This window comes from Anopheles nili, chromosome 2, assembly GCF_943737925.1.
Source record: "Anopheles nili chromosome 2, idAnoNiliSN_F5_01, whole genome shotgun sequence".
Classification (NCBI taxonomy): Eukaryota; Metazoa; Arthropoda; class Insecta; order Diptera; family Culicidae; genus Anopheles; species Anopheles nili.
Window position 1 is genome coordinate 75,347,459 of NC_071291.1, and position 23,134 is coordinate 75,370,592.

The 23,134-nt window shown below is 50.8% G+C and overlaps 1 protein-coding gene across 1 annotated transcript; it reads right to left on the reverse strand.

The window, feature by feature from the left end:
• Positions 1-5,246: 5,246 nt before the first annotated feature.
• On the reverse strand, positions 5,247-21,218 carry LOC128731467 (MOXD1 homolog 2-like). Its single transcript, XM_053824591.1, has 6 exons — positions 20,964-21,218; positions 8,939-9,094; positions 7,460-7,738; positions 7,168-7,353; positions 5,974-6,801; positions 5,247-5,585 (listed from the first exon to the last, which is right to left on the reverse strand). Exons 1-6 carry the CDS (start codon positions 21,216-21,218, stop codon positions 5,247-5,249), a joined length of 2,043 nt encoding a protein of 680 aa, XP_053680566.1.
• Positions 21,219-23,134: the final 1,916 nt, after the last annotated feature.

The window sequence follows — 23,134 nt, forward strand, 5'->3', positions numbered from 1 at the left end:
GTAATTTATCCCGACAAGTACGGCTTTCACTTAGCGCAAAGTGTTTGCTGTTACGTTTTTCCACTGGCTCGCTTGTTTTGTTTCGTTTTTTCTCCCTCTCACTATATTTAATTCAATTTCCATCGCCCGCTAATATCGTGGAAAATTTGTACAAATCGTCCAAGCAACTCGATCGGCGCCGTCTGCTTGAAGCAGGAGTGCTTTCGCACTGCCTCATGGCCCCCGGAACTGATGTCAGCTCATTTGCCGACGTTTGGCATCGAAATCGAGCCGGTTTCCGGTCTCACGGGGGTTGGAAAGGACACTTTCCCGATGTCAACGGCAACACCGGGAACCGGTGGTACTGCTGCTGCTGCTGCTGCTGGTGAAATGTTTATCAGATCGACCGTCTCACAGGTTGAAATGGAACACGGACACGAACACGGGCACGTCCCAAGCGATCGGAAGTACGGAGCGACTCGAACGAATACACGCCAAGCGGAAGAGGTGATAAGCACCGACGGCTGACGGCGGAAGTGCAACTGTCCTTTCGCTAAATCCTCTTCCCGTGGGCGAAAGATGGAGGTAACCCTCGAGGTAGCCAAGACAAGGAGGGAAATAAATAATCGCACAAGGCGATGTCGCCACGGCCGTCGGTGCCAGGACCTGTCGAGTTGTCGGCCTGTCGAAAGAAGGAAAATTGTGCAGTGATAAACACGAGGACGATTCCTTACGCGCGCGAAGGACATAAATTCGGTTGATAATTTTCGTCCTACCGGGGCTCGCTGACGTCTCGGTGCAAAGATAAAGCGCACACTCGAGAGTGAGCGAGATAGACTGATCGGTTTGATGGGAAAATGCAAAAAACAGAAAATAAGGCGTTTTAATTTATTTATTCATTACACCCCAACACCGACACTTCGGCGTCCCAGGAGCTCATTCACGGGCCGCCCGGTCGGTGATAAGGAGCAGCGACTTCTAAGGCCATCTTGAGTGAAAAACTGGACATGAAAAACTGACGCTCGACACAAATGACGACTCCGCTGAGGATGGAGACGGTAAAGCCCGAAAATCCATTTTCTCCTGCCCTTGCATCGGTGTTGGAGTAATTGGAATTGGAACCAGTCCCCATAGCCACGGTACCGAGACACGAAAAGTCACTTTGGTGTGTGCAACGGGCGGAGTACGGCAAAAAGGACGAGCTAAGGACAGAGTGAAAGAGAGAGTCAAAAAGCAGCGCTAGAAAAAAAGGAAAGATCAGCAAAGGCGATCAGCTAATTGAAGAAAGTAAATCTCATCCAATATTCAACCGCCTGCCTTAGTATGGACTTTAAAACGATTGTCGCTGCCCGTTAGCACACCGAACAGGCTGACAAGGCTCGGAAAAGTGGCCCAATGTCCCGGATCCTAAACAAACAACGGCACGGTGCGATTGCGAAGGATTAGGACACGTGTGTCACACACGTGTCCTAATCCCATTTTTTTCCTATTCTTCCTTCCGATCAGATCGGCCGCATGTGTTAATGGAATTGATTCGTGTTGGTCGGCCCGTCTGGGTTTGGCCGATCGGACCCTGCGACAACGCCCACGCGGAATGTTCTTTGGATTTGAACGCTTTTTTTTAGTTCGACCCTCATTCTCGAAGGAACGCAAACATTGTCCACTTTAAAGAAGGGAAAACAGCCAAACAAGGGGACGACAACAACAAAAAATGAAGAAAACCCAGTCCAAGCCAGTAGTTTTCCCATCCATTAGCGATTACATTTTGTTGGAATGTTTTTAAAACTTGTTGAGCGACTGATAAAGAGTCGGGCTGGTAAAAGTTTAACCCCTCCAGCGGGTTTCATCCCCTGCTCGAACGTCGCGTGAAAGTTGTTAACAGGACCCGGGCCCTTCGACGGAGAACGTCTAGTGGAGTGAAATTGAATAAATTTCAATTATAGTGGATTAATTTGCCGTGATTCCGTCCGTGAGCGAGCAACATGAATACGGAGGAATGGATACGGAAACTAACCTAAAGTCCTGCGAACTACCGGGTATCCGTGCGGCTTAGCGCTTGAGCAAACAGAACGAAGCGCCGTTGAGTTCCGCAATCTGTGGGAGCTGTGGGTCGGGAAAATCGAGTGAAAGTGGAAAATTAAATGCCACCATCCCGGGAAATCCACCGATCGAACGGCGCGCTCCAACGCGGGTACGTGATAATGTTCAACTTTATGTGACTATATATTAAACAACACTTTACCCCGCCGGGGCTTATCCGCTGGCGTCGTTCCGTCGCATCTTCGATACTGCGCTTTCACTTCCGGAAACGAACCGGAAACCTTGCTGGAGCAATCACCGATGCAACCGGAAGACTGGGTTCCCGATCGGGCAGCCATTTTTGCTCCTGATGTTGAACAAAAAACTACTCGTTGACCACCCGGAAAGCGTAAAGTTTGCGGGAAGGATATAAAAATAAATTAAAAAGAGATTTTCCCTTCCCGAAAAACTTCATCCACCGATGATGGGCCGATGGCCTCGATGGCCGTGGCCGTATCTTCTGTTCGATTTCATTTTATCGTAAAACTCTACAACCGCACCAAACCGTAACGTACTCTGGTTCGTTTCATTACCTAACCGATCGGCTAATGGCTTACGAAGTGCCTTATCGCGACTGGGGGACGAAATTTTGCTTTAAATTGTTTTATATCCCTTCGCGCGCGCGCATATACACACTCACAAACATATCGCCTGATATCGATGATGTGAGCCGCCATTAAAAGCTCAATGAAATGAACTCGAAATGCTCGACAACGAACGTAAAAAATACACAACCACACCTCGCGACCGGAACGAGTGCCCAAAGAAGACAAAGAAAACTCTCGGGTGAAAGTGTCATTCCGCGAGCTAATGAAAATGGCTCCACCGAAAAGCGAGTCCTTAGTGCGAGTCCTTTTCTTCCTTCTGGCTGCCCTTCGTCCTGTGGCGTCTCCAGCAATGATCTGAGCGGGACGATAAGACTAATGGACGAGCGAAAATTAATCCATTTGCAGAAAGTTCCATTGTCAGTTCGTTTTTCGTTCGTCCCTCGTGCCCGCGTGCTGCCCTTTTAATGGTATGCGCTGTAGAGCGTTAGTGGCCCTTGGTTGGCGTCGCTAAGGTTACGTGAGGCTGATTGATGGAAATAGAAAATGGAAAGCGCGAGCGCGACGCTAGAAATGCTCATAAATCTTTCTCCACTAGTACCGCGAACGTCCGCTAGAGAGCGCTCAAACGAGGAGCTCTAATCAGTGGTGCGCTTGATTTTGTGAAAAACGCCCATTGCGCGAAGGAAAAGGACACGATGATTCCCGTTAAACGTCAATCTGATTGATCGGTAATTGACCCTCTTTGGGAGGCGAGAACGAACCTTCGCAAGCGATTGCCCCAATGAATTATGGAGCGTCGGCATTCTCGATGATTTCTAGTCGATTAGCAGTGCCAGTGATCAGGACCACCAAACCGTGAAGGTTCTAATCTGTAATCTTGCCTCTTCCAGCCCAGGATGGGCACTTTCGTCATCATTCTCGGTCATGTCCCGGTGACCACGCCTGGTGCCTCCGGGGGAGTGAGAAGTTTATCTTTGCCGGAAAATTTATCATCAGATGAAATGCTCTCACTTTCGACTCCCAGAGTCAGCCACCCAAGGTCCGATCCTTGCTTACATCCTCGTATGGGGCTAGTACATCACCACCACCATTCACCAGCAAGCGGCCACGGCAATAGATTTGACTTATAGAACCGAGCTGCCGGTGTTCAAGTTTTATGTTTACTGGCGGCAAACATTTGTCTTTCCGCGCGCTCACGTTGCCTTTCCGGCGCCGTACTCCGAGAGCAAGTTCTTTCTAGCCAGGATTCAACACTGCACACCGATAGCCCGAGAACCGGATGTGCAAAAAGCCGGAACACCGACTGCACCGCTGCAGATACTCGCACTTCTTCGACGTCGTGCATCGGTACGGGTCCCCACCGGATTTGCTCCGGTGCGTTCCGGATGCCGTTCTTTCGTTCAGTCGGTCGGTCCGGGCACAGGAACACGAGACGTTCTCGTTCGCATCCTTGCGCATTGTTGTCCATCGAAGCCCAATCTAGCTCTGTTTGTGTATGCACTCGACTGGCACACACATGCTACTCGGTCCACGTCGACGCACTCTCTCGGTGCATATCCTTTTTCCGGACCGCCGGTCGCTTGGCGGTGTGTGTGTGTGTGTGCGAACATATCCCGTCTTCCGAGCTGTACGAAAGTTTGTTTCGGAAATAATTTGAATGTTTGATGTAAGTTTACCGGCGCTTCGGGTGGGCACCGGGAAAGCGGTCTGGATGTTTCCGTGCGTTTGTGCCCTGCCCCAGAAAACCGGAAACAGGCGGCACAAAAGATTTTCCCTCCCGAGCGCTGAACGACCCTTCCGGGAGCGTTTTATTCGGCAAGCGGCAAAGTTACTATCGACTACTACAAGCTGCAACAAACTCGCAACAACCGCTGCTCTCTGCCTCGTTTAACAACTCGCAGCGTCAAACGATCCAAAAGGGCATTGTTTAACACCACCTTTTCGACACAATCACCACCCGGAAGCGGGGCACCGAATTTCTTTCAATATTCTGTTCTTTGAGACGAATCAGCGCACGCTTGTGGGTTGTTTTATGCACATTTGAATTATTCGTTCAATTTATTACGGGATCCTAGATGTATGTACAAAAAAACACGGGTTATTCCTACGACCTTACCGAACTACAGTTTCCTCTTGGTACAAGTGCACTAGCTACAAATACGAAAACCGCCCCGAAAATCGGTGGGCAGATTTCCATTTCCATTGTTTTACCTCGTTTCCGCTCTCTCTCACTAAACTGGCTCTCAAAATCGACTACCTTTCGGGTGCTATCGTTCATTTACAAATCCCTGAATTAAATACGCACTACTCAACATTCCCCGCTCGCGGTAAATAAAAAAATAATAATGACTAGAGAACTGGAACTGATCCTTCGAGCCAGCTCCAGTTACCTCTCGCAGCGGGGAACACGCACACACCTTTTATCTACAGAGCTAACTAGCTAGCAAACGCACCTGGTGGAGGCGCTTGTTTTATGTACAATTCGACCCACTTCGGTCGGGTCAAAAACAAAAAAAAAACGTTATAAGAATAGTATAGACCCAGTCTTGTATCACGTGCAACGCCGTCTTCCTAGCAGCGCTTCGCTCTTCGCTTATCACACACGGCTGTCCCTTTCGGTCCCTAGAGAGGTGTAAGACCTCATAGTAACCTGACGGTGTTGAGGAAGATCACGAAGAGCAGCAACCGCGAGACGGCCACCGTCAGCCCACTGGCGAGACTCGCAGATGAGGCAGAACTGCGGATCGATTTGCTACGAGCCGCACCCTCGATCACGTTGAACCGCTCGTCCTCGTCGTCCTCTGGCGGTCGGTCGAGGCTAATGTCACGCTCAGTCACGAACCGATTCACGCTATTGTAGCCGTGGTTGAGGGCACCGTTTCCGGTCCCGTGGGTGTTAACACCGCTGAAGCTGCACGTCGGCATCGGACGCCAGATTTTCGTCAGGTTCGGTGCGTACGCATCCACATTATCCGTGCCCTGGTAGGATAGAGATAGAGAGATGAAGATAGAGAGAGAATGTTAGTGAAAAGGTACACCAACCAGCCAGTCATCAACACCGCTTGGACGCTCGGGAAACCTCAATATTTGCATAAAATTGATTTATTAAGTACTTCACACCAGCAAGAGCACGCTGGAGAAGGCTGACTCAGCCCCGGGGGACTGTGGAAGGATTGAAAGTTGGACAAACTTTGGCAAAGATATCGATCTAACCCACCGTCGGGTTTTCGACCGTGCGGTTGGATATTGGAAGCATTGAAAATTCATTAGAATTCATTAGGTCATCCTTAAAGGTTAAATCAAGGTCCTCGGGGGTTTTAAGGCAGCAAAATGAACTTGAAAAATGGCGATCACCAAAGACACTTACCGGGATGGGCGTATTACGGGCACTCCAGCAGAGCGGCTTGAAAGCACCCTTCCGAACGACGTACTGGAAGTCGTTGAAGTTGACTCGCCAGTCGTACGTGAGCAGGCGTTCCTCAAGCGTCATGCCGGCGATCTCGGGTGGTGATGCGATCCGGATTGGGTTGGTTCCGGCCGCTAGCTCGTTGATACCGACCGCTCGCAGCACCGTCGGTAGACTCGGGATCGAGTGACAGGACGTGAGCTCCTTCTGACGGGGATAGTACAGACTCAGCACGAGACAGGTCTCATCTCGGGATGAGTAGCCACCGAGTGCGATCTGCTTCCTGCCAGTGCTGTCGTAGGTGCATTCCGCGATCAACCGATCGCCCGGTAGCGCCTTCACAGGTGCATGCAAACGCCGGTACTCCTGGTAGTTTGCATCCACGTTTGCATCATGCGCGATCGGTGTCAGCTCCTCACGATGACGCACCTGCCGTAGGCGTATCTGCCGACCCATGCCGTTTGTCTGCATCATCACAGCGAAGATGTTGATGCCTGGTCGCGGGAACGCCCGTTGAGTACACTCCTCGATACAGTGGCCCTCGGACAGCACCCGATCCTGACCAGGTGGGATGATATGGCGCCAGTTGGGCTGCATGCCGACGGAAAGGACGCCCGCATCGTGCTTACGCAGCGTCGTCGTGTAGTACAGCCGCAGGCCTGAGTTGTCGACACGCGGCGTCAGGTCAACGGAGTTGCTCTGGAAGCCGGCGTAGTGCGTCTCCATCATGTAGAAACGTGCCTGGTACGAGTCGAGTGGATATCCCGCCTCCAACGGATACGTGAAGCCCTACGAAACGGAGAAAGAGCGAAGAAAGCGAACATAGATTAGTAACAATGCCAGCCACACCTCTAAACGATGCGCTCCCACAGCTCCAGGGTTTGGCTGTCCTTCAACACCGAATCGCTGGAGGAATAACAATCGGCGCCCTGATGCCCTTGGGGCGCTCGTTTGGAGCAATTATCGTGGGTGCTTAAGCGCTCTTGATTGATTCTTTGTGTGCGGGAACAACACCCTACATTAAGCGTCCCCATGTTCGATGTCTGGAAACATCAATGTTTAGAGCAACGGAGATTAAACTCATCACAAGCTGATCTCTCCGTTGATGGGTTTGAACCTTCTCAGAAGCGCTTGGAAAACGATCGTCAAACTTACCTCGGATCCTCGTGACCACGCTGCCACGATCGAGTTGCACGTCAGCAGCTCCTTCTCGGCTTGCATGCAAGATCGGCCAAACTCCCGGGACATGATCTCGAGCTCGGGTGTCGAACCCTGGCACTCATACAGCACGATATGCCGCAGGTGTGGGATCGTCGAGCGCGACTCGATCACCGGTTCATACTGTGGAATCGAAAATAAAACCAAAATAAGCATTAGCACTGACGTCCTTGGAGCAAGGGTTTAGCTAATAGAGCGTCGTACGATCGTTGGAGCTGGAATAACTTACCCGAATCATGTGATGTTTGCGGGCAAACTGATCAAGCTTGAACATCGTGCACCAGCGCAGATTGTCGTCGGTCTGCGGAATTGGCACGTTTTTGTTACGCAGCTCGAGTGTACGAGTGCGAGAGTCTAGCTCAATCGGAACCTGATTGACGCGTTGCGTCAGAAAGATCGGTACCGAGTCCTTGAACGCTTCCGTCGGATCCGGCAGGGCACCAATACTCTGGGCACCGTTCAGCGGCTCGCTGTTGTGGTACATGTAGATGATCCGGATGGTGTCATTCTGGGAAAATGGAGATGGCAAACGATTAATTTTTCAATTCAATCGAAAGTGCTGCTATCGGATGCACCGATCCCAACCCACTCGCTCGGACCAGGTTGCAATTTTCATGAACTCTCTGCTCCATCTGCTGTTACTGACATGGGAGAATCACCCGGAGGCAGAAAGGTTTCAGTCGCAACCTGCCACAGTCGCCACCCAACGGTTGCTGGAGGACATTCGCTTCAATTATCGGCTTATTCAAATGTAAATTTATTTAAATCCCACCAGACCAGACTGAAAGCGCAAGAGCAGGGGTTTGTGTCAACTTGTCGAAGTAACCGAATCTGCTCAATGAACCGTCGACGGACCGGGACGTGTGCTAGACACCATTCATCCAAACTGGGGGCTCCTTTTTTCGGCCCGAGTTCAGTTGAGGGGGATAGATTTTATTATACCTTTTCCTTGCGCTCCCGGATCCCTCCAACGAAACGATGTAACGAAAGTGCCAGTCGTAGTTGTCGGAATGGCCATCATTGACAGAAGATTCTCCGCTGAACTGGCGCCCGGTGCAAGAACAAAAAAAAATCCCCAACCACCAGCAAGAAAGTAGATCCGGCTCCTGCTTGGCCTTACGCTCACACACATCCATCACGTTCCCTGTGGCCAGACGAGCGAAAGGGTGACCGCGTGGGAGGACGCCACCGTAAGCGTTTTATAATTTGAATTTGCATTCATAACAGTGCGCAATTTTTGCCATTTGCATAAATTCATCATCGCGGCCCCATGGTTGCAGGCAACGCGAAGCTGAAGCTCTGTTGGTGCTCAACCCGCGCTTGAACGAGGATGGGATTTTGTTTTTTCTGCAGATTGTGCATCGGTACTCTACTCCTTTGGTCCCCGCGGGCTGGCCGTCAAGTGATAATTCATGTCGTAAAACTAAACCCGCGACAAGGGCTGACTCTGCTCGCGAGGCCACGATGGTGCAGAAATTGTACCAGCATAACAATTAGCGATGGAAAGGCGCCTTTGTTTAGAGGCGGTAAATCCAAAGAAGGATCCTGAGTGAGACACGTATCGCCTTGAGTTGTCATTGTCATCGATCTGACGCACGGGACCATTGAGACATTCCAATGTCGACCATCCTCTGAAGATCATTCAAATTCAACCGGTGCGAGCGAGTGGCAACTTTTTGCTTCATTGCTTGTGTTCCCCCAAACTTACCGTAATCGGGACATCTTGCGCCATGTCGCACGTATCGAGCTTCCGGCGGAACCGCAGCACCGTGTGGGTTGCATTCTCGTACCCGAGCAACAGCACGTAGTCCTGCGATGGGTCCACGTGCGGCTCGCCGTTACTGTTCTGCTTAAAGTGCCGGTCCTAAGTAGAGACGAAAAAGTAAAACAAAACGAAACACGTTGTTAGTCGCGTCGATTTAAGCCTTGGTGTACTGTGCTTTGAAGGGGATGGGCGAGCGAATCGCTTAATAAAATCGACTAGAATAAATTAACCACACTGGCCGGGGGCAGGTGTATAAATTATGAAAATCAACCACCGGGAGCTTGCTGGCCACTTCCCGATTACGGTGACCGATTATCGCCGGTGGGGGATGGATATTGGACCCCTTAAACACGCGCTGGAATCGCAAAAACTGTGAACGATGGTGTTAATTATTTCACACCGTCCGTTTGGTGGCTAACTCCCCTACTTGCTTTTGGAAGAAACGGAACCCTTCGGACGGAGTGGACAATTTACACCCCTTTTTCAAGTTTGCCGAATGGCGGGTGCTAATTTTTGTTTTTTTTTTTGGGGAAAACGCCTTTGGCCCCCAGGGAGTCGCCACTTCCAGAAGGTCACTTCACACTCCACGGATGGCTAGCGGCGTGGGAGATCATATATTTCTCATTTTGCCCGCTGTCGGTTTATGTGTGTTTTTATTTATTAGGGTTTCTTTTTCTTTTCGCTGTCTTTTGGCAATGGAAGGTGAGAATTATGTTGTCCCAATAAATTAGCGGCTCAGTGGGCCTCATTCCACCCACCACTCGGTGGAGCTCAACAGTCGTCACTTCAACCTGCCTACGATTAATGCGCGCCTGTTGAAAGGCCTGTCTCTGCCTAGCCATTACAACGTCCGAGAATAGACGCCAGCGAACGGAATTCAAACCTTATCTCCGGCGACGGCGAGAAAGGAATAAAGACACAGGCAGGATTAAAAAGTAATTAACTTTGCAGACGAGACACTTTGCGGCCACCGTGATCCTAGGGCAACACGTCTTCAAGACAGATTCAGGACACTGTCGCCAGCAACGACAACGACGACGACGTCGACAAACAAGTGCGAGTTTGGGACCCTTGGGAGACATTCCGTGAGCAGGAAGAAAGAGCAACAGGAAGGAAAAAAAAGTCCCTCACGTGTCCGGGACCCGGGAGTCCGGGCGAGTCGTCAAGATGTCGGGAAGGCAGATAATAAAACACATTCCGCTGATTCGCTCCCTTTCTCGGTCGCTTCGTTTCATCCCTCTGATCTTCGGCCGTGGTGTGTGTCTGGAATGCTTAGTAAAAAAAATTGGTTCAACACTGGAAAAGAGTGTCGTCATCCAATAGAATCCAATGGACACATGTTCCGGCGTGTCGCTAATTTTAATCCGACCCCGGACAGACCCGGGAATGATAAATGGGGGTCGGATTTCGATTCGAATGGGTCGAGTGTTGTCGCCCAAATATGTAGGCTAATTTCACTTCCTTCCAAACCTGTCCGACACACACACACAAAAAAGAAGTCAGTTAAAGAGCGAGACCCAATCGCAGGTCGCAAAATGCGCTCCAAATGCGGATGCGACCAAGTTTCACCGACGCGCTTTTGATTAATTAAACACGCACCCATCGCCATCCCTTCGAAAGATGCCGTTTCACCCGACTTAACTCGTGGGGTCGTGATAATTACGGCTCCCAAAGGCGGCCTCCGACACACATGGAGCGCCCTTGTTCGCAACCTCAGTCCCTATTATCAAAGGTTGCGCTCTCGTCGCCATGTCGCGAGTGTGATGAGGTGAAAGTTCGCAAAAAGGAACCCCCAAAACACCTCGCTCGATCATGACGCTGTGCGCAATGACGATGATGGTGACGAGGACAAAAGAAAACGAAGCGAAAACGGGCACTGTGGTGGGAAGCAAAAATAATTCAACTTTTGATTACGGACGCATCGCGCTTCTTGCCATCACCCTGTAATCAACGCACTCATGGGGGTTAATATGCACAGACACATGCACAAGACGCATCCCCCTGGTGCTACCTTAACCTACACGAAAAGCTCCACACACATGGGAAGACTTCACCCTTATAATGCGGTGTGGTGACCCAGAAAGTAAAATTAATTCCCTCGACGAAGATCACTCGGGTCGGAATCAATCTGCTCTCTTCATCTCTCTCTCTCTCTCACTTGGAAAGCAAGTGTGTGTGTGTAGGTTGGTGCCCTTTCTTTTATGGCGCTTCCCCCAACCCTAAAGCACGTAAAACAAACGGATCGGGACGGCTCTGGGATCGATCGTTTTTCCACCCGCTTTTACTTCCGGATCTCAAACGCGCGCGCTTGGTTTTTCTCCCCACGAAATCTAGGCCGTGATGGGATTTTGGGGCTCGCTTCCAACCCACTTCCGCAAGGGCGGGTTTTATGCTGCCCCGAAACGGGGTGCGCTACTCGAACGGTCGTCGGTGCGTTAGCAGGAATCGCAGGCGAAACACAATCGTCTTTGATTGAAATCAATTTCCGCTCCATTTCGTGGCCGTTGCGCGTTGGAGACGCCCAGGAAGAAGGGTCGGTTTTCCAGCACGCGCGGGATGATTTGATTGGGAACTATCGGTGTCAAATGGCCAGGCGTTCGGGACGAAAGTGTCAAGTCACTCCAGTGACGAGTGAGGAGTGGCCACGGCGGGTTTGTGGTCTGATGCAATGCCTTGCCACCTTGCCTGCGACTTCCGGCCTACTTTTGGCCGAAGAGGATGATGATAGAGCACGGCTGCCGGTGGCCATGGCGTTTCGACTTGCGAAAATATTCCTAGATATCGGGAGCTCGCGGTCAACCTCAGTGAAGGGCTGTATTTATCGCTAATGATGATGGCAAAGGTACGATCAATCATTTTATAATTAGACAGAACCGATTCGGAAAAGGGTCGAGAGCGAGGGAGAGCGAGCGAGAGAGAGAGATAGATATTAAACCCACGCACGGAATGCGGTGTGGCTGGCTTTGGGACGGATCGAACATCGAGCGCCTGGAAAAAGGAGAACACCGAAAGGACACACCAGCCGAAAAGCCGCGCGTAAAACGAGGGATTGTTCGGCTTCTTTCGAGGAATTCCTTCTCTATCGCAAACGACGCCAGTTAATTGAGCGTAAATCTTGAGAAATCCCAAAATGCCGCCGACCCGTGAGTCACTGAGTGGCGGTAAAGGCGTGTTCCAAGGATCGCCTCGCCACATCAAAGCCAACCAGCGTTCTCACGAAGAAGCGCCTGAAGAAGCTTCCGTTCGGTTGGCGGTTCGATTCGTCGAGTCTCCCAGCTCGGAATGGGAAATATTTCATTTTAATGTTGCGTGGCTCTACTGAAATTCAGATTATTCGAAGCCACTCTGAAGCTTGGGTCTCAGTAAAAGCGCGTCCAAAACCCACCGCCACTGGTTGGGTGCTACTGCACTTGCGCGAGTAGGGCGGCGAGCAGAAGTAATGTTAATTAAAAGCAATTATTCTTTCCCTCGTCAAAGCCACTACCATCCGAAAGGGCAGAGACCCGCGTACTCGACCACATGAGTGTGGCCCAAGAAGACTGGCAGCAGCAACAGCAGCAGTTGCGCATCTTACGTGGGGAGAGAGCTCGGGCCCCATTTTTAATGGACGCCCGGTTCGGTTTCTTCAGTTCCCCGGTTTTATGCACGTTCTTTATCTGCGCCTCTCTTCCATACGCATTAAAAGCCGCAAAACGAAGGGCACAAACTGGGGTCCGACGGGCCGGATTCGATTGTTAAGGGCGAGCGATTTTCTGTTCGCTCCCATGCGCAGGTTTCTCGCGGCTCAGATGCAAAGTAAATGCCGCTTGAAACGGAAAAATTGAGGCAAGTAATTTCTACCAACTGCACCAACGAAGGCACCAGAGAATGCACCGAATTTGGCGTACCATGAGGCGGGATTCGCTCTCGTGGTTTCCAAAGTTTTCCGGCGCCAACCACGCGCTTTGATCGTCGACCGTCGATTCCGTCGTTTGGTTCTCCCGAAATGGATGCGCACTAATTAATAAAAATTACGATCCTTCTCCAAAGGCTCAGACTGGGGCGCCCTTTCGAAGGGGGCAACCTTCGACTAGAAGGCGCCCGCAAGTTGACTTACTTTTGGGTGGTGGAGATAAAACCGAAGCCATCGCAGGACGCACAGGACACAAGGCGCGTATCACTGCCAGGGCGTCATCATCATTATGGTAAGAACCGACGCGGCACAATATTATCCCCAACCATATGGCGACCAGCCAGATTGCCAGGGCCAGAGGACGCAGAAGGTTATGATTATTATGACTACGCACGCACTCACAGACACACATACACACACATACACAGATGAGTAGCGGCACAACCAAATGAGGGATCATAATGCAGAAATCGAGCCCCGCTGGTGCTACTGCTTTCCTGTGCGGCTGCTGCTTGGCCCCGATGGTGGTTATTTTTCTTGCTTAACTACACATCTTTTCCCATCTCGTAAACCGGTGCGCTGCTCGGTGGCTGTTATTGCCCTACGCTTGTGGACCTGCGAAGGGAAAAACTTTGCCCGTTTACCACCGGGAGTCTTTGCCGGTGGTTCGTTTTCTCGGACGGTGGCTGCATTCTTGCTACCGCTTGCTTTTCTTTCTGCTTTATTTCCCTTCAACGATGGCTAGAGGTACCACGTACACTGAAGGGCACAAACAAATATGGACGGTCAAATTATTATGACTCCCGGTTTTTTGTTTGTCGTCGTCGTCGTCGTCGTCGGGGTCGTCTGGAAAGCGGACGCCACCGCGCACATCGGGAAACTTGATCGGGATGTTGTGATTACATTCATTGAGTGCGGCGAGCAAAATATGTTTTCTTTTTTATTCGTTCGGTCGGTGAAATAAATCCCCTAAACCCGTTCTGCCCCGAGAAGGACACGGGTACTCGGATGGATGGCAGTAAATAAATGGGGGTTTTAGCGTGAGATGAGCTTTTCCTTCGGGGCTATTGTCCACCGGCAATATGTCGCTTTCGTTCCCGTTCGATTGCATTTTGGTCCGGTGCCCATATTGCGCCCGGGGAATCCGTCATTTAGCGGTCGAAAAATTCCACACCGAACGAATGGAAGTGTTATTTTTGGAAGCGGATTGCACCATTCTTCATCAAATCTCCTGCCACGTCAGCATGTTACCCACTCAGTGCTGCTGGGTTTCCATTCAATCAAACCAGCGCTAACCCACCGCTAACCGGTCCATCCGGAACCGTATAAATATAACCCCAACCGGATGCAGAGGCTCGAGCCACGAACATCGAGCAATGGTGCCTGGAAGCGAAGTCAACGTCGACGCCCATCCAGACACGTCAAACTTCTCGACGGATCAGAAACATTGGCCATTGACGGATCATCATCAGCAGGGGTCAGCAGCAGGACTTCTTGTCTAGGCAACTGGTTACTTTGGCCTGTTTTTCCCTTTATTTTTTTTTTGTTCGCTCCAACTACCTTTCGGTTCACCAACTCCGAGTGATGGGTCGCTTTCAAGGACCGCAAAACTTGTTGCCCAAGTAATTTCTATTCAAAATGACTTTACCAATTGAATTCCGGCACCTCACCGTTGTGGCGCTGTTGGTGTCATCAAACCCGAACCCAATCTAAATGCTAATGCTACCACCAGTCCTGTAAACGAACCCGTCAGGACGACGAACGCGCGCGCGCGATCTCGAGTAACGGACACCGGCGGCAGGTGCGAAATGTTCACAAGTTTTCTGGGCCATTTGCGAGCAGTTCAGGAGTCTTCACACGCCGGTCCGCTTCACGCAGGACAACTTAAATTGCGGCACCAACTTCACCCGAATTCATTCGTAAGGTTAAATACGACGCACCAGCACCTCAGGAAATCTCACTTCTGATTGAGTCATCGTGAAGCATCCGAACGCGCTCGAATCGGGAACCAAAGTGTCGTAATTCATCCCCGTGGAAGTAACAGTTTTATGGATCCTAGGATCCCTCCCAGTTGTGTCAAAAGTTTCCATCCTCAGAACAATTGAACCGTGGAACAGGACCACAGCGATATCGGGAGCTCCGTTCCGGTAACGACCCTTAAGCCATTCTGAGACCACCCGCTTCCACACGAGTGCGTACCGATCGGGATTAATGGTCCCAAGAAAACCGCTCCGGAAGGTACCCGCGTGTGAGTGTGTTTTTCTCGATCTCCCACCCAAGCCGACGGGATACGGTGATAAATCATTCAAATTAGTGACCGGACCATAATTTGCATTTGAGCGTGCGTTTTTGTGGACCTCCAAAAACGGCAATAAAAGCTATCCATTCTTCCAGGGCAAAAGCAGGGAACCAAAAAAAAGCCACTAACAGAAGCGTCCTCCCTTAAAAAAAGTCCGATTTGCACGAATCCGCACCTCTTGGTGGTTTCCTGTGACGCGCGGGTGAGGAAATTGGAATTTCCGAGGAACTTCAACTTCAACAAAGTCTCCGCTCTGGCCTCGTCGGATCCGCTCAAGAATCCCGGGGAAAGAAAAGCGATCCAAAGTCGTTCCTCCCACCAATTAATGTTAGGAGCGGCCCCCTATTTTACTGCGATCGTTCCTCAAAAAAAATAATAAAGCAGAAGATATGCGAGTGCGTTCCCCGGGCGAACTTATCATCCTTTTTTGGCTTGGCTTTTTCTGTGTTATTTCTTTTCCGTATCTTTTTTTTTGCTTCTTCTTCTCGGTGTCTGACGGTTTATCATCGCTTTAGTTGCCTCTCGCTCGCTCGATGGGTAAAGTTTTGCACAAAATTCCCCGAAACCTTATCCCCCGGAAGTGGGCGTTCGTGGCCCCCGGGTGGCGGGAAGGTAAGCAAATCATAAATCTCTATCATTGGGAAATGAGTATTCTTTGCGGAATGTTTGCGCCCGTCTTCGGTGACGTTTATGCGTTTATGCGCTTGCAGGAATTTCCATTCTTTTCGAGGGCGTTTCATGCGCCAGACGCGTGTGTAAGTGTAGCTGGCCACAGGATGCACACCCTCGTGACCGTCTGGATAGGAAAACCTCCGTTTGCTCGAGACGGCGATAAGCCATTTGAATGAATGGAGCCAATGAAGAGCTTAGAGGAAAATCGGAATGGCGGCCAGACCAGACACCATTGCGATTTAGCCTCCGGGACACGATCTCGGAACCGTCCAATATCGGGCTGGCGTCAATCACCTTGCACTCGTCAATTTCCTCATCCAGCCCGAGGGTAGGACAATGCTAGTGCTTTCACCTAACAGTCTAGACCGAAAAGTGCCTCATGATAGAGCCCCAATCCGTGCGTGCAAAGAGCCCGGAAGTCCATCCCGAACTAGAACTCGGCGTCGCCAGCATCGTGTACAAGGATGGGCATTTGCATATTACATTTATCAACCAGGACACCAGCACTCTCACCGTGTGCGTGGAGTCGGTGCTTGATTTCGACTTACGCCAAGCGCCCCCAAAAGGAACGGAGAAAAACGTTCTCGGAATTCTCTTTCAGAATTTTGCTCGTAGTTTTTTGCCACTTCCCAGGCTGCATTCTCGGGCGCAGCTGCTCGCAGGATCAGCATCCTTTCTGGCCAACCCCAGGGGACGAAACGGCCCGGAAAACGAGCAAATCCCACCGATGTCGTCGGGCCGAAGATAAAATGCTCGCTCTGCGTCAGGACGAGCGTCCTGACCGACGGGTTGCGGTTTCAGGCCATGGCACCAGAGGCCCCCATAGCGATCCAAAAGGAACCGAGGCTTGTGTTAAAGATTTGTTTATCCAACGTATCCTCGCTACACCTGACGAAACTCGTACCGTGCAGGGGATATTAAATTGTTTTAAAACGTGTAAAGCAGGTGTCGTGGCAGCAGGGGAGAGAGCGAAGAATAAAAAAAAAACGAGAACGTTCGTCCTTTTCACCGGCCGGGGGTTGTAATGTGATTGTTATTACGGTCGTCGTTACCACGGCTCCTGGCTGCTGGTGTACGACCGACGAGACAATGCGCCCACTTCCGGGATGCATTCAATCGCATCGAAACTCGGCTGGTTCGGTCGGTTCTCTTTCGCTCTCACTTCCGCCATGTGATAAGATGAAAGCGAGCCCGCCTTGTTGCGCAGCTGCCTTCGCATAATCTGTAAGCCTCTTTGCCGCCGTCTTCTAAATCATCGTACCCCACACGATGCAACCGTACAGGGCCTCTCGGCCTCGGCAAGGAGCGAACATGAAGCGAAAATCTGCTCATATTAATTTCGCTCCCCTGCTGCCGATGGCGGTCGACGTCCTGGTGGCTAGCGCCCCAGACGGGCTCGGGAGGGCTATATAAATGGCTCCTCATCGGTCTTCCGGCTGCCAGATGCGCCACCACCGACGCCGATGCACGAAAGGATCCACCGAGACGGTGGGATTAGGCGCTCCAAGGACGAAAGGATTGCACGCCACTGCACCAGCTGGGGAACACTTCATTCCGGGGAAAACTCACTTCACAATGTTTGGGTTTGGGTACCTGCCTGTGAATGTGTTTGTATACACGCGTCTGTGTTGATTTTGCCGGCCACTTTGGGGCGGAAAGGAAACGAGATCGCCCGCCGCATTAATCAAGCGATTCAGCGTTGAATGTAAATTGGAGAAATTCGTTCCATTTCGAGGATGGCATATGCGGCGAAACCCCGAAAAAAAGGCCCCCTTTTCCACCCGCGGGGAAGGAATGGGGGCTCAAATCAAAACAAATTGATTTTAATCAACTCAACTGATACTCCCTTCATCTTCAATTACACCGTCATAATTTACGCATGGCCTCGGAACTCGGGCTCGGGCAGGCAATGAAAGAAAAAAAACTAGATCGGCTGAAATCCTTACGAAACAGCAGGAGGGTAAATGAGAGACCAACGCGCAAGAAGTTGGCCACAGTTATTCGCGCCGTCCCTGGGATTGGATTCGTCGACCTTTGTGTCCGAAACGGAAAAGAAACCGTCTGCCGCTCGACGGTACGCCGTCTAATATGATACCATTTTTATGTCCCTCTAGGTCTTCCCAACGGGCTCGGTCGGGGGGCGACCGCCAAAGGGTAAACCAGGCCAGAACCCGCGGCTATGCTCCGTGAGCATAAAACAAGTTTCAGAGACTGACTTTGTTTTTTGTTTTGTTTCTCCCGTTTCCTTTCTCGCGTTGCGGGTTCGATTTCGAAACTTTTCGGTCAACCAGCACGACGCCACAACGCAAGCCGAAATGATTGCCACCAATCAAGCCAGTTTATCTATATCTTCTGGTTCGGTTCTCGACACTGCGCCGATCATGTGCGCGAGGATGCCTTCAAATTGATTCAAATCACCCCGACCACTGGAGCGCTGCCGTTACCATCACCCGGCAGATGGGACCGACCAGATAGAGCGGCTTGCGGCGTTCAATTCCACCCCTAAATCATCGCACTAACGAGCCCCACACACTTAGAGGGTGTGTGCGCTTCAGTGCGGAAAAGTTCCCGCTCTCCTGGCGGCACGAAAAACGGCCAAACCCACTGGCGAAGCCCCACCGGCAGGTGATGGACGTAATTTATGCAACAGCTTCTCGTCGCCGGTTTGGTGGACTTTTTTTTCTCACCTTTTTCCGCGACTCGCTTTTCTGGCGTGTGTGTGTGTGTGGAAAAGTCGCCCGAGCTCACGTGTCTTCTCTTTCGTTCTTTTTCTCTCAACTCCCTGGGGTTTGCCGAGTGGTCCGATTTTCCACGCCCCCCGAAAAAAAAGAATGGTTTCGGTGATTTCCTTTCCCGGTTCGCGCCTTCCTTTTTCAAACCACGAAAAGGAAGCCATTTTCAAGGAGGCCCTCGGTACGGCGTGATAAGTAAGCGAATTTGCATAAGCCCGCGACCACCGGGGCGGTCCACCAGCGACTTACGAAAGCCAGCCACCCCACAGCAAGGTTTCCGCTTTACGTTTCCCGAGCGCCCCCTGGTGGAGGGGAACTTTATTTCTTTCCACGCGTAAACGGATTTCCTTCGCAAGCCCGCAGAAAAACGGGCAGATTAAGACCCCCAAAACGGAAAGCTGGCCTCCGTCGAGGGGAGAGCTTTTTTCGGTTGCTTTTTGGTGCGCGTTTTGAGCCATGATTCCGTTCTGCTGGCCGTACTGTAATTAGCGGGAAAGGAAGAAAAATGCCACGCATGCAAAACTCAATGAAGAATGTCAGCAAAACAGGGTGAAAGCAGGGGATGAAGAAACGCCCCAGTCCAACCCTGATGATTTTGCGTTCTGCTTCTTGGATGCGCAATAACACAGAATAGAAAAAATAGCGAAAGAACGGAGCAATTTAAACCTCCTGCGTCACGGAAACGGGCCTTGGTGTCATCAGCAGGCATTTTTCGAGAACGCGCGGCATCAGAGGCATCATCTCAAGCGCTCGTCATTTCTACATGAACCAAAAAAAAAAGGTTTCCATTCCTCCCGGTGGACGATTGATCCAACATTCACGCTATCGCGATGCACCGAGTGCCAGAGTTGGCCGAGTGGGGATGGTTTTTTTTTACCTCCCTAACAAACGATCGTGCCCCCGCGCGCACCAGGAGTTCGTCAACCTCACGTCCACCCGAGAGGTCCTGCCAGACGCAAACCGCCCACTAATTATAATTCCGCGTTCCAAAGCCCAGAGATCGGACCGAGCCCACGGTTTCACGGTGATGCTTATCGCGGCGAGATGCTGCGAGACGCTTTGAGCCGAGAACGCTTTGGGAGTTGTTGGCATTATTTTTTCGTGTCGTTTCTCGAGCATTCGCTTATCAGTGACCCCGGATCGCGCTGAATCTTGCTCTGGAGCGGCTGGAATGGGGCACACAACGCGGGAGGAATGAGAACAAAAAAATCGAAGAAGAAGTTCCGACCCAAAACGATTCGAAAGATCACAGGAGAAAATTATGCTCTTTCTCGGCCAACGGAACATGCCGTGGCTCGACAACATGAGAACACGACACAAACGCACCCGTGGACGAGCGAGAAATTTATCACCACTCATTAATAACATTAATTAAATTATAAACAGAAAACGCACGAAGGGCAACGCGTGGAGCAGTAGAAGCCTCCCTTGCGCCTACACGCGGCCTGGCAGCATAATAGAATCATAAGATTTTATGAATGCATTCATTCTTGCCTGGTCGGTCACTGGCAGGCGGAATGGAGAGAGCGAAAAAAAAAGCAGTACCCTGAAGGGAAATGGGAACTCAAACGGTGTCTCGAAAAGACGCAAAAACAGCTCGCTTAATAAGCAGCCTCTTGAGCTGCTCGATCGTGCAATCGTGATAAAGCTCTCTTTCTCTGTCGCCTGCGGAATCGTCCCGTTTGCAAAACGTTCTGTTTGTTCAACCCTCCCATCAACGCGGATGTCTTTCGGGGGCGGCGGATATTCAGACAAAGTATTATTTTCCAGCTCACAAAACAGAAAAACCAACGTCACAAGAACGGCAAATTGACCTCCCCAATCATCGACCTCGCTCGCTTTTAGTGCTTTTAATCCGTCCGTTTAGCCCAGCCGCGAAGCGTGCATCCGCGCCTCATTTGTATGATTTATGGGGAACCAGCATGTTTTTTTTCTCTCGCTACATTCCAGCATTTATCTTGGACAAATAATCCCCCCCGAACGCCATTAGGGATGATCAGCATGCGCAGCACACGCGATCGACAACGCCCGCGCATCTCACACATTTCGGGAGAACAAAAGATTTCAACGGATGAGCGAACCCGAAACACACCGCTACAACGATGACGATGACGACGACGACGACGATCACGGATCGATAATCTCGATCCTCTGGCAAGGGGATAAGAAATCGTCACGCACGCCACAAGACGCCGTCGCCGATGGAGCAGCCATTGATCATGGGGTTTTATTGCATTGTATTGTGATGCGCGTGGGCGATCAAATCAATATGCTCGGTCTCAATCAGCGGGAAGATCGGGCACAGGAATAGGATGAAGATTCGAGCCAAACGCCAAAAGGCCATAGGCCGCGTTTCCGGCCTTGGAAGCTTACCTGGAAGTGGACCTGGCCGTTGTCGACCCATCCGATGACGATGTCGGCACCGTAGATGGTTCCGTCGGTGGAGAATCCAAGCCCGACGTAGCCCTGCGTGCGAGCCTGCACTTCGAACGTGATGTCCTGATTGCTGAGGCTCCACAGCAGCCGGTAGTTTTCATCCAGATCGACCGCATGGTCCCAGTGGGCGGCCGCGGCCACCGCCGATAGCCAGCCAACGACGGCGAGCAGCACTTTGGTTGAGCAGCACATGTTGGTCTGTGCACTTTGATGTGTTGGTTTGAGTGATTCCTCCTTCGATGAGGATCTACTTGATTTGTAAACTAATTTTCTATTCGCTCACTTTGCTTTCGCACTTGAATATTTCTACGCTTTTTTTTCGAAAAATTAGACGCTAACACACGAAACACGACTCAAGCACAACGCCACGCATTGCGGTGCGGGAAATTTTCGCACACCGAAGGCACGTCGGTGAACAACCTGCGAGAGAGAGAGAGAGAAAGAGAGATACACGAAAAACGTATTAATAAATAAGCATTAAACAGAGGGCCGATTGCGTGGAAATTAAAAAAAGGCGAACAGAGAGCCCTTTACGAGCGCCCCCTAAAGTGGAAGGAATTTCGCGTGGATTAAACTCATAAATAAAAGAAGCGCCCTCCGGTAAGGAGCGGAAATTACGGCACAATATTTCAGTGCGCGTCCCTGCGATAATATTCATGCGTTGTACCGCTCACACACACGCACACATAGCACACACGTCGTCAGCGATCGATTATCGTGATCGCGGGGAAATATCCTTGCAATATTTCCATTCACCCTCGAGGTGCCGACGGACAGGCATTCCATTTCCGGGTTCCGGTGATTCTTCTCGCCACGCGAAATAAAACCGCGCAGGTGTTTCGCGAAAAAGAGCGAATCGAATTAAGGCCTGCCGCCACCCCCGCTTGGAATGGGAGGACCGCTTTTCCCGCATTTCCCGCCCCATTGCTGGTGCTGTTAACGCATTTCGGGCCTCGGTTGGGTGGATTTGAATTGCTAATGTGAGCGCCGCTAGGAAAGATTTTCACGGACGAATTCAATATTCTCCTCTCTGCGAATGCGTATGTGTGTTTTTGTGGGTATTTTGTGTTTTATGAGCGCACGCTGGGTGGGAGAAAAATATTTAATACCCTTGCTTTCCGCAGGTTCAGATTGAAACCGCTAATGGCAAAACGCGCATCGCTTTCCGGATCGTTGTACGATGATAACGAGCGAGAAAAGCGATCGTTTTAAGTGAGCCGTCACAAAATGCATGCGAAGGCTAGAAATAAACTCAAAAGGCCGATTTTCTCCAATCATAGATCAGTGCTGATTCCATTGAAAAGCGAGGAAACATGACAGTTTGTTATTTGGAATCAATTTCGCTATTATTTAACTCAAAGGCACACAAACCCAAAGCAGTGCGAGAATACCTTCCAGAAAATGGAACCATCCTCTGCGCTCTGCGGTCCTAAAAAGGTGAAAAAGGTGATATGATGGTTTAAGATTTTGTTTAGATTTTTCGCTCCTCTAAAAGAAAGCCCGAGTCCCGCCCTCCCGGTCTGTTCCAGGAAGAAACACACCTAATCCAACGTACAACAAACACAACGGCCAACATCATCATCGCCAGCGTCCTGGCAGCGAGCAGAAGATCGTGTTTCGTGATTATGATCCCACAACAAAAAGCCCCTCACCGATTGACCAGCGACAGCCGAAAATTAAACAAAAAAAAAGAACGAAAGAAGAAAAGAACGTAACCCTCCGGGGCCGACGGCTCCAGATTTGGGCTTTCCCTTTTTTTTCTCCTACCCGTGTTATGGGTGTATCGGTGGTTCGAAATCTGAAACGGTTCGCTTCAGTCGATTTCGGGCGGACAATGCTGCCGGATGCATTCGCCTGCATCAAGCGACGCCAGTCCCTTTTCAGGGGTTCTCCTTCATACCTGCAGATCACCGGTGCACATCCCACAAACACCGATCGATGATGCCAGCGGAAAATGGCCTTCCCTTTCTTGGGAGGGTTTTGTTTTTCGGGGCAATTGTGTCTAGGAATTCTCCGTCGCTTTCCAATTCCGCTCTGTTATGCCCATCCCGCCGGCTCTTAAGGGCAATCAAAACACACACGCCAGACAACAAATCGTTGCCGGCTTT